At 41.9% G+C, this 11,085-nt stretch overlaps 1 protein-coding gene and 1 pseudogene across 2 annotated transcripts; both read right to left on the bottom strand.

Moving 5' to 3' along the window:
- Window positions 1–4,797: 4,797 nt before the first annotated feature.
- Window positions 4,798–6,886, bottom strand: LOC115756638 (annotated as a pseudogene).
- A 1,890-nt stretch (window positions 6,887–8,776) lies between these two features.
- LOC115756633 (cytochrome P450 CYP749A22-like) lies at window positions 8,777–10,985 on the bottom strand. Of its 2 annotated transcripts, XM_048281061.1 has the most exons (6): window positions 10,629–10,985; window positions 10,326–10,552; window positions 10,015–10,247; window positions 9,472–9,850; window positions 9,285–9,364; window positions 8,777–9,198 (listed from the first exon to the last, which is right to left on the bottom strand). In XM_048281061.1, exons 1-6 carry the CDS (start codon window positions 10,900–10,902, stop codon window positions 8,883–8,885), a joined length of 1,509 nt encoding a protein of 502 aa, XP_048137018.1. In that variant the 5' UTR covers window positions 10,903–10,985; the 3' UTR covers window positions 8,777–8,882. The 2 variants fall into 2 exon arrangements, with proteins under 2 accessions (XP_048137018.1, XP_030552349.1); XM_030696489.2 differs by having other exon boundaries at window positions 8,797–9,364; window positions 10,629–10,984.
- Between the last annotated feature and the right edge of the window lie 100 nt (window positions 10,986–11,085).

The following is an 11,085-nucleotide window of genomic DNA, read 5'->3' as shown; positions in this document are numbered from 1 at the left end:
ATTGAAGATCTTTTGCAAAAAGGTCTAATTCGAAAAAGCAAATCTCCATGGAGTTGTTCTGCTTTCTACGTCAATAAAAATGCAGAATTAGAACGTGGAGTCCCCGGACTTGTTGTGAATTATAAACCTTTAAATTCTGCTTTAAAATGGATTCGATATCCAATCCCCAACAAAAAAAACCTTTTGAACAGATTGTGCCGTTCCAAGATATTTTCTAAATTTGACATGAAATTTGGATTTTGGCAAATTCAAATTTCTGAAAAAGACCGTTACAAGACAGCCTTCACTATTCCTTTTGACCAATTTGAATGGAATGTTATGCCTTTTGGACTAAAAAATGCACCCTCCGAATTCCAGAGAATTATGAATGACATTTTTAATCCTTACTCCAACTACATCATTGTCTACATTGATGATATTTTAATTTTCTCTTCTGACATTGATTCCCATTGTAAACATGTCAACCAATTTTTGAAGATTACCAAACGAAGTGGATTAGCCTTATCTCCGACAAAGATTTTGCTATTTCGGACAAAAATCAGATTTCTTGGACATTACATTGAACATGGTACGATTATACCAATTGAACGATCTATCCAATTCGCTGAAAAATTTCCGGACGAAATTAAAGACAAGACTCAATTGCAAAGATTTCTTGGATCTTTAAATTATGTTATTGACTTTATCCCAAATATCAATATTATTTGCAAACCATTGTATTTAAGACTAAAGAAAAATCCAGTCCCTTGGACAGATTTACATTCTAACACGATTCGCAAGATTAAAACCTTGGTTAAAGAAATACCTTGTTTACATCTTGCAGATCCTTCTACTTTCAAAATCGTAGAAACCGATGCCTCTGATATAGGTTATGGAGGTATTCTCAAACAAAAGAATGACTTGGGAAAAGAACAAATTGTGCAATTTATTTCTAAACATTGGAATGATACGCAGAAGAATTATTCCACGATCAAAAAAGAAATTCTTGCCATTGTTCTTTCCATTTCTAAATTCCAAGGTGATCTATTAAACCAGAAATTTCTTTTGAGAATTGATTGTAAATCTGCAAAAGACATTCTGCGAAAAGATATTTTAAACATAGCCTCTAAACAGATTTTTGCACGATGGCAAGCCATCCTATCTGTTTTTGACTTTGACATTGAATTTATACACGGAGATTCAAATTCTCTTCCTGATTTTCTCACCCGTGAATTCTTACAGGGAAAAAATCCTTCACCATGCCCCCTTGAAAAGACAAAGGCAAGGCTCCGGCCCGGCCAGAGACCCAAATAGTTCCAGCCAAACTAACTCCTATTCGAAGGCGGCTTGAGGCAACCAAAGCTTCGGACAAATCCTTGACCCAACAGCCTCAACCAAAATTAACCTCAGGAACAGGTCAATCTTCTTCGACCAAACTTCTCGGACCATCAGACTCAAAATCTGTCTTTCTACCTTATGACAAGCTGGCCATGATACCGCCGGAACTTTTGACAGCAATGGGTTACGAAATTTTGACTACAAAAGAGGTATAGTCCCCTTCCCCTCTAAGACCAAAAAATATTTTGAATGAGGTGGTCATTCCGGCATCGCCAGCCCCTTAGAAAAATATCAAGACTAAATCCAAAGGGTTTCCCAGACATTTAGAAAAAATTATGACAGTTGAAAAAGGTTTCTATCACAAAGACCCTTTTGTTTTTGCAAGAAAAATGTTTGGTGAAAACCAATATTTTACTCCTCATGACAATCTAAAGACAGTTGAATTTTATGAAAGGATTTTGACTCGGACTGAGTCAAGAAAATTTAGACATTTTGCTGATAATAAAAATCCCGACATTGTAAACTATTCAACTGCAAAAATTACAAGGGTCATTCACCCTTCCGACTGGGACCTTTCTCCCCGAGCTCCCATCAAATTCAACACCAAGCTTACCGAAATAATTTCTCACAAACCCACTTTCACATATTTTGACTATCAACAAGCTTGGTGGAATGCCTTTTTCAGACAAAATCTCAATGGAACACATACTTGGTTGTTCTACTTTGAAGACAATTTTGACATTTCAAACATACCATACTGGTTCATACGGTGGTGGGATCATTTTGGACCATTTATCGACATACTTCCCCAAAAACCCCAAAACGTTTTTGAGTCCTACCGAATTTTCAAATCATCCTATACACCAACTCCAAGAGAAAAGACATATCCAGCTTTTCTACTTTTCTCAGCCACCTTTCGTATCTCCCGGGTACTTGCCTGGGACTTTGAATACCAAGTAGGCACTCCCGGATCTACTTTTGTGATTTTATCTAGAAGGTTTAAGGTTAAATGGTGGGATGGCTTTACCTTCTGGGACAAATGTTCCATAGACAGTGTGCAAAAATGGATTCAATCAAGACAGGTTAAACCCAGCACGCCAGCCTCAAAGACGACTTTTTTGCATGATCGATCGATAGCTGTCTCCAAACTAGCGGGAGCATCTACCGAAGACGATTTCCGGAAGATGATGAAACAAGCGGTTGAAGACTATGAGGACACCAGGAATTCCCAAGCAGATTCACACCATAGTGGAAACACTAATGAAGACGATCGTTATGGAATACTACCTGGTATCAACGGGCGAGACGTTGCGGACGAGGAAGAAGATACCGAAGACTTGGCATCAGATACTTAAATACCGTATAATGTACGATGTGCAATGTAGACTTTCACTGTTCACTGTACACTGTAGCGGCTTTTTAATTTTAAACCGTAGCACTATAGCTACGGTGAATTTTTTCTTTAAATAGACGGACGAAAGATGTTGGAAGGCGGGACGTCTCCTCCCCGATTCAGGAACCCTTCTAAAGACCTCCCTCACACCTTGAGAGTTGAGATCCCTTCCATCCCTTCTAACCCTTTGGACGACCATCCTTCCTAGCCGACCCTAGTAAGGAGCTAACCCCTTTACCTTGAAGACTCCCTCTCTTACTTCCCGGAGATTTTCCAGTAAGTACCCGGATCTTTCCCCGATCTGTTTTAATTTTAGATCCTTTCTTCTCGGATCTACTCCGGATCTTTCTGTTTTTGGAGTTTTGACACGGATCTACGGATCTCACATTGTAATCTTTTGATTTTGTGATATACATTGTGAAGTTTTCTCATTTCCAGCTTCACACCCACAGACTGCGATAGGCTCCGCCTCCTACTTGTGGCGTTTCAAGCTTTGCCTTTTATATTCTGCGGTTTATTTTCTACATTTTGAATTTTGTACTTTATATTGCTATACCCCGGATCGGAAGGCCGTGCCTCCTACTTGGTGGTTTTACTTATGATTATCCAACTCGTTATAATATTACTGGCAAGTATCAACATTTTGATAACTATAATCTGTAATCTTTGTGAACTTTTAAATATTTATAACGAATACAGCCCTTCGTTTAGACGGTTCCATAAACAAAGACATTTGTAAACTCCAGAATTGGTAGTGCCGTGCGTTCTTAGTTTTCCGACCAATCATTTCAGACTCACTTTCCATACTTTGTTTTCTTTTACATACTTTCATCATTCTCCTCATCAATCATTTCTGCACACTTTCCATATCTTGTCTTCTTTTGCACAGCTTCACCATTCTCCTCATCAATCATTTCTGCACACTTTCCATATCTTGTTTTCTTTTGCAAGATTCCCTCGATCTTAGTTTCCTATGGTTATATATATATATATGAAATTAATTGGTGTATGCCTGCTACGGGTTAGTGAAACCTAATAAGGCCATACCCTTTAGGCGTCGTGCCCGTCTCCATTTTCATGCACTTATATGTTTTGTATGGCCCATTGATTGTTTTTAGTTTATTTAGCTTCCGCATGCACTCTCGATATTATATTATATATAATATAAGATTAAAATAGAGATCACTAGTAGAGTGATGTCCTAGGACGTCACAATTATCATAACTCAAACTTAAGATTCTACATCAATTATCTTGACCTAAACATGTTTAGCACGAAGTCCGAGGACACTATCCATCAACTCGATTGGGAATCAATTGCAAGATTCCTTCATCGACATATTTAGCAAACATTAATAAATATGGAAAGTCGGATATTTATTAATCATCGACTATGATACCATTTATTAAATCAACCAATAGAAAGCCAACAACTTCACGCAAGGTGATTTTGACCTACTTTGACATGAAGTCAGCCTTTGTCAAAATCCTTATCGAATGATGCGATCTGATGATGTTTGTTGAGAGCTTTACAATAATATCGAATTTATCCTAAACTGACATTTGGATCGACAAGCCTCTTTTGATTTGGCCAGTTCAAAGTGACCAGGATGGAAGGTCATCGGATTAAGGTGATACCCAGTGTTTTGTCAAGCAAAAGCAAATCCCCACGCCCCGCATCTTATTTTCCCTCTTATCCAATCCTATCACAGTACGTAAATTAGCGTCTATCCGTAGCCTAATATATTAGTTATGGCAACAAAAATCGTATCTCTTCCAAATAAATTGGGGTACATTAACATATATTGACTGTCTCCACACCCTAATGAAGTAAAATGACAAAAATACTTGTTGACACCTAAATTTTGGCTTTTTGAGTATGAAGGTACAAATTTTCTTTAAGCACGTACATCACCACGCTACAGGGAGAATGCTTCCCTAACAGTCAAACAGTACTATCGGTTATTTCTGACCATAGATCCACGTACTATCACCACGTGTTTTGTATAAAGCATCTATTAATTGGAATATCGTGGGGTCATAAATGATAACAGTATTGCCAGACTGTCAAGCTAACGGCTTTCCACACTACAGTGTGTGAAATATCACCTGAACTCCGTGTTGTGGGCAGGTCGTGAGAAGTTGAGTAGGTGAGTGAACGTATGCAGGGGAGAGAGAGAAAGCATAGCGCTGCAGAATCATAGAAAGAGCAATCCCTTCCGTGGCTGCGAAATTGAAACCCACACAAGTTCGAGGTCCCAAACCAAAAGGAAAGAATGCCGCCAAATTGTTGTTGGTGGCTTTAGCAACCCCTTCAGAGAATCTCTCTGGCTTGAAAAGCTGTGCATCTTCACCCCAGATTTGAGGATCATGGTGAAGCTTCAAATTCGGGATGTATACGCAAATGTTGGCAGGAAGAACAAGCTTTCTGAGCCTAGCTTTTGTAGCAACTTTCCTGTCGATACCAACTACTGGAGGATATAATCGCAGAGACTCGTTTATGATCATTCCCATCTACAGCAACAAGAGAGCATGTTGATATGTAAATCATTTCGCCGTTCAAAAACAATAGCAATAGCGGAACAAATTTTAGAACTTCATGAGATTGAATGGAAATTACCGTCTTTAGTTTGGCAATACCATCAGGATTCGGATCCTGGTTGCCAAACACGCTGAGCACTTCCTTTCTTGCTTCATCTTGCTAGTCTGGGTGAATTGCCAGGAGGAAGACGGTCCATGTAAGCATGGTGTTCGTGGTATCATGCCCGGCAATGTAGAAGGTCTTGCACTCGTCAACAAGATCATCGATTGTAATCCTTCCACTCTCATCGTCACTTTGAAAAGCCTTCACAAGCAGTCCCAGAAAATCATTCCCCAAATCATCCAATTCTCCGATTCTCACCTTCTCTTCTCTTTTCCTAATTATCTCGAACACCGCATCGTGTATCCCATTCTCAAGCTTTTCGGACTCAAGTTCGTCGTTCGTCTTCCACAATTTGCTGAAAAACGTAACCAAAACCTCCTCATATCAACTCGGTTCACCAGAATGCATAGGAATCCTAACGTCTAGGTATATTCTCAGACAAGTTCTGCATGGTTTTGGTTTGACATTCTGTTAACAACCAACCAATTAGCTTATCAGACCAATCAAACTGAAAAATAGAAAGAAGAGAAAGAGTACCTGATTCCTGGAAACCTTATTTTGAGAGCGTTTCTGGACGTAATCGAGGCCAACTTCCTTAACATCTCGAAGATGTCTTCCTTCCACATAGCTGCTCCCGAATGCAGTTTTGGAGATTACTTCTGACGTCAGAACTGTAAATTCTCGGTACACCTCGATCTCATTGCCGTGTAGATTTTTCCATCTCTCTAGCATCATGTGGACGCTATCTACCATTGCTGGAAACATACTCTGCATTTGCATACATTGATGAAATCAGTTCAATTCTTCAGTGTGGCCCAATAATTTTCAAGCAACATCGTGTTTCCAAATACTCAGTCATTTATTGTGTTCATTCATAACTCTATAGCATTCCATCTTTTGTGATTCAAAGACAACATTGGATAACATTTCCTGGGTGAAAATGCAGATTGTACCTTCAAGCTATCCCCATGAAAAGCATAATTCGCCAACCTATGCTGCTTCGCCCATTTCTCGCCTTCCGACGTCACGAGCCCATCACCCAAAAGCTTCTTGAGAAATCCTTTCGCATCAGATTTTGGAAAGGCCTTGTCTTTATTGTTCAACACCTCTTTGATCAGCTCAGGCTCTGTCACAATCAGCCGAGGCAGAGTCCCATACCAACACAAATAATTTGCCCCTGCAACACCCACAAATCAGAAACCCGAATGACGAGCATTACTTTTTTTTTTTTTTTCGCGAACTCACCGTATGTTCTAGTCCAAGCGGAGATGTGAGGCTGGACCCGAGGGAAGATGTCGTGAGAAAGGCTCAAGGGTCTGCCCGAAGCTTCGTTCTGGATTTGGAGGATCGCTCGGGTGCTTCCATAGATGAGCTTGTAAGGAGGGCCTGTGATTCCTTGTGAGGCCATTGTCTTCTGGATGCGAAATGGGGTCCACCATAGCTTGTGGAGAGCGATGGCGAGAGCTGAGAAGAGAAGTAGAAACAGAAAGGTCAAGAGCACGATCATGGCGTCTCCCAGAGAATCGGGTTGTGCTCTGAAAGGATGATGACGAAGAAGGAGGAGGAGGACACGGAAGACCGGCTTCTGGGTTGTGAAGTCAAACGTAACTCACTGAACTCAACCTCAAGTTGTTCTTTCCTCATTTTCCAACTTATTTATTTGCTTCCGCATTTGTCTTTGTACTGCAGGAATCTTCCGCGCTTGATGGCCGACACGTGAAAAGATGCGGAAAACACAAAAGTGCTTCGATCGATCTGTCATTACATGTGGGATCTATCTGTCTATCTGTGAGATTTATCGTAAACACACACAAAAAAATGTGTGTCGTGCTTAATTAAGCTACAAACCATGCTTTACTTGATGGTTTAAGATAGAAATAATCTTATCCCACCAATAAAAAAGAAGTTAGAAATAATCTTATGATCTGTATCATTCAACATTTCTTGAAAATTGCGATGTGGGTCCATGAAATTGCAATGGTTTTGTGCTTTTGGACAAAGAGAGAGTAACACAAAATATCTCAACAATCAGCGATTTTTCCTCATTTATAATGCGAGCTTAAATGGATGTGAAATGATCTGCTGCGGGGTGGGAGCCGCTCGAATCTTCTTCTTTGAGAATAATCCAAAACGGAAAATTCACTAATTCATGAAAAGATACTGGATTTTCGCATTTGAAAAATGTTTCAGGAGGTGTCTTCGAAACTAGGAGGATCGCATGAAAATAGCAATGTACTGCAGTTGAAAAGACTTCACCACCCAGAAGCTGCAGTCGACTAATGGAGCGGGCATCGATTTAGGGCATTCCTTCTTTGTGGTTCGTTTCCAAAGTAAAGATGATCAGAACAGAGTTTTTAGTAGCATAGTTGGGCCAGTACTTGGAGCTGATGCCGAGACGGCTATGAATGAACGTGGAAGCTTTGTTCTGTGCCCAGGTTTCCCTGGATGACCCGCTCAAGAAGAAACTTTCCATTGATGAGGAAGAAAACCGGGTGCTATGTGAAGGTGTTGAGTCCCTGTTCAAATTGTGGGGTTGGGGGACCTAGGAAGGATAGCCGGCTGGACCTTCAAGCGAGGGCGGATGATTCAACCGGATGCGCGCAGGCACTGCTGGTGGAGAATCAACCGTGGAGAAGTGTCAGACAGGGCAGAGCCCCAACGGGAAACAAGTTGCAGATACGAGGAAAGCTGAGGTTGCTGGCGGATACAGCGAATGAATGGATGATCGTTGCGCCCAGAAACAGTTAAAATTTCCGACTTTGGCGAATGGGTGGAGCTTGGGACCCGAGAAGATGGAGGTGAACGTGCTGCTAGCTAGCTGCAGACACTCTCGAAGGTCCACAGACATACCAATATCATCTTAACCATTAGTTATGCGGTCTCGTCATGGATGACGAGCCCAAAGTGATCAATGGTTGAAATGAACTTTTCTTAAGTAAGTCGATTGAATTTGATAATTCTCCTCATCCAAACATCGGTCATCAGACATTCATTCTTTACTTGTACTTCCAAAACTGTAGTATGTTGCATTTATAAGAGACGTGGTAAAAATCACTATTTAGTCCCACCAGACATAAACAAATTGACTAATTACAAGAAGCAGGACACAAGATTCTGCACCCTGAAAGAGTCTTGGCAAACCAAATACACTACACGCTAGATGTGGCCGGTTCCAGTTCCTAAAAAAGGTGGAACCGGACCCGGCCCTTGAAGAGCCAGTTCCGGTTCCAGTTCGGAACTGCCGGTTCCTAGGCCCAACGGGTCTTTTCCCTCGAGCCTCCTCCACTTAAAAAAAAAAAAAAAAAAAACGGGTTGGAACCGGCCCAGAACTGGCGGTTCTTGGCCGGTTCCGGGTTGGAACCATGGGCCCGGTCAACGGGCCGGTTTCGGGCCCATGATTCCATTTGGCCATGTCTACTACACACTGAGAATATACTGTCCAAATTAAGAGAACGAAACCTTGATACCTTTATGAATATCACATGCCTCTGGAACCAAGAATTCACAAGCCATTGTTGCATTGACTGACCTATGGAGGCGTCCGTGCACTGTTGCAGCTGAGCATCATGCGGTGATCAGCTACTGCAGAGGATGAAATCTGATCTGAAGTCCATATTGCGGGCGGGTTGTAAGGTGCTGACCTGGGCAGTGGATGTACGCCGGGGACAGCTTGAAGGTGTAGCGCTGGAGGATCATCGAAAGGGCAACTTTCGCTTCTGCCGCCACGAAGCTCATCCCGACGCAAGATCGAGGTCCGAAGCCGAAGGGGATGAACACGACCGCGTTGTTGTTGGTAGCCTTGGCTATGCCTTCTGAGAACCGCTCCGGCTTGAATTGATGCGCATCTTCCCCCCAGATTTCTGGGTCATGGTGAAGCTTCAGGGTTGGTACATAGATGTGAATATTAGCAGGAAGAACAAGCTTCCCTAAACTCTGTTTTTTTGCCACCTTTCGAAACAAGCCGACTACAGGGGGGTACAACCGCAGAGTTTCATTTATGATCATGCCAACCTGCACATGAAAAAGGAAAAATGATATGTTGGGCACTATGTCTGACTTACAATTTGAGTGAATCGAAAAAGGTTCGCCAGGAACAAGACTTGCGTCGGTTTCTATACCTTCTTTAGTTTTCCTAGTCCATCGGAATCAGGGTCTCTATTCCCAAACACATTAAGAACCTCCTTTCTTGCCTCCTCTTGCCATTCTGGATACATTGCGAGGAGGAATAACATCCATGTCATCATCGAGTTGCCGGTTTCTTGTCCGGCGATGTAGAATGTCTTGCACTCATCCACCAGATTATCTACCGTAATTTTCTTGCTCTTGTCCCCATCGTGCAAAGCCTTCACAAGTTGTCCTAGGAAATCATCCCCATAGCCATCCGCTTCACCGGCAATCACCTTCTTCTCTCTTCTCTTGATCATCTGCACGATGGAATCGCGTATGCCTTTCTCAAGTTTCTCCGCTTCGACTTCATCCGCCGTCTTCCAAAGCTTACTGCCAGCAGGGTTCAGAACAAATTCCATTGCTAGTTAGGCCTAATTGAAACTCGGATTCTGAGATGTGAAATGTCTTAGTCCATTAAGGCTTGAAGTTTGTATTTGCACAATGATCAAAATTGATGCCTGACCAACATCAGAAATTTGAAAAATGTGTAATACCTCATTCCTGGTAACCTTATATTGAAAGAATTTTTGGCTGTTAACGAACTCAATCCTGTCAACATCTGAAAAATGTTCCTCCCCTCAACGTAGCTGCTCCCGAAGGCAGTTCTTGAAATCACTTCGCATGTCAAGAACCTAAACTCTCCAAACACCTCGATCTCTTTCCCTGCTTGATCCTTCCATCTTCCTAGCATTGTGTGAACACTCTCCACCATTGCCGGTGCCATATTCTGCAATTTCAATCCCCCAAAAGCAAAATTTTAAAGCATCAAATTAGACAACTCTCTTTATTGATCGAGCTCAACTACCTTCAAACTTTCCCCGTGGAAAGCGTGGTTGGCGAGTTTACGCTGCTTCGCCCATTTCTTGCCATCGGCTGTGCTCACCAGCCCATCTCCTAGAAGCTTCTTGGTAAAGTCCTTAGTACCTGTCTTTGTGTATGTTCTCTCTCTGTTGAGCAGCACCTCCTTAATAAGCTCTGGCTCTGTGATGACCAGCTGAGCTTGAGGTCCGTGCCAATTCAGGAAATTCCTCCCTACAAAGTTGCACCAAAACTTCAATATTAAAGTGTCACAACAATGAAAATAAAGTCTTCATTTTTCAGTAATCACCATATGCGTCTATCCATGCATTGATTTGAGGCTGAATCTTAGGGAATACGTCGTGAGAGAGATTGCTCATGGGTGTGTTCTTGACTTTCATCCTCATCTTGATGGTTTCCTTGGTGGTTCCATGGAGGAACCTGTAAGGAGGGCCTGTGATTCCTTGTTGGGCCATCATCCTCTGTATCGTGAGCGGGCTCCACCATAGCTTGTGCAAGAGCTTGGCAAGAGACCAGGGAAGAAGAAACAGAAACAGAGAGCTCAAGAAGATGACCAATCCCATGGTTCCACCAGGGGATCAAGCGGTAAATGAAATGACAACTGTGAAGATTATGATACTGGGTTTTTCCTGTGAAGTGAAAAGTTTTGATTGGATTCAGTATTTATCGTGTCTTTCGGAGGATCCAATGAGCCGTACGACGATGCCAGGGTCAAAATTCTAGAAGAAAACTTTGTAGGGATGATG

This window comes from Rhodamnia argentea, chromosome 6 (assembly GCF_020921035.1).
Source record: "Rhodamnia argentea isolate NSW1041297 chromosome 6, ASM2092103v1, whole genome shotgun sequence".
In the NCBI taxonomy this organism is placed as follows: domain Eukaryota; kingdom Viridiplantae; phylum Streptophyta; class Magnoliopsida; order Myrtales; family Myrtaceae; genus Rhodamnia; species Rhodamnia argentea.
The sequence above is the reverse complement of the archived record's forward strand: the minus strand, read 5'-3'. Positions and strand labels throughout refer to the sequence as shown.

Bases quoted from the DNA above. Each gene is read 5' to 3' on its own strand.
- LOC115756633 (XM_030696489.2), bottom strand. From the start codon at position 10,902: ATGGGATTGGTCATCTTCTTGAGCTCTCTGTTTCTGTTTCTTCTTCCC. The intron at 10,553-10,628 runs GTGATTACTGAA...GCAACTTTGTAG, and splicing joins TGCATGGATAGACGCATATG to GGAGGAATTTCCTGAATTGG. The intron at 9,851-10,014 runs GTATTACACATT...CCCTGCTGGCAG, and splicing joins ATAAGGTTACCAGGAATGAG to TAAGCTTTGGAAGACGGCGG.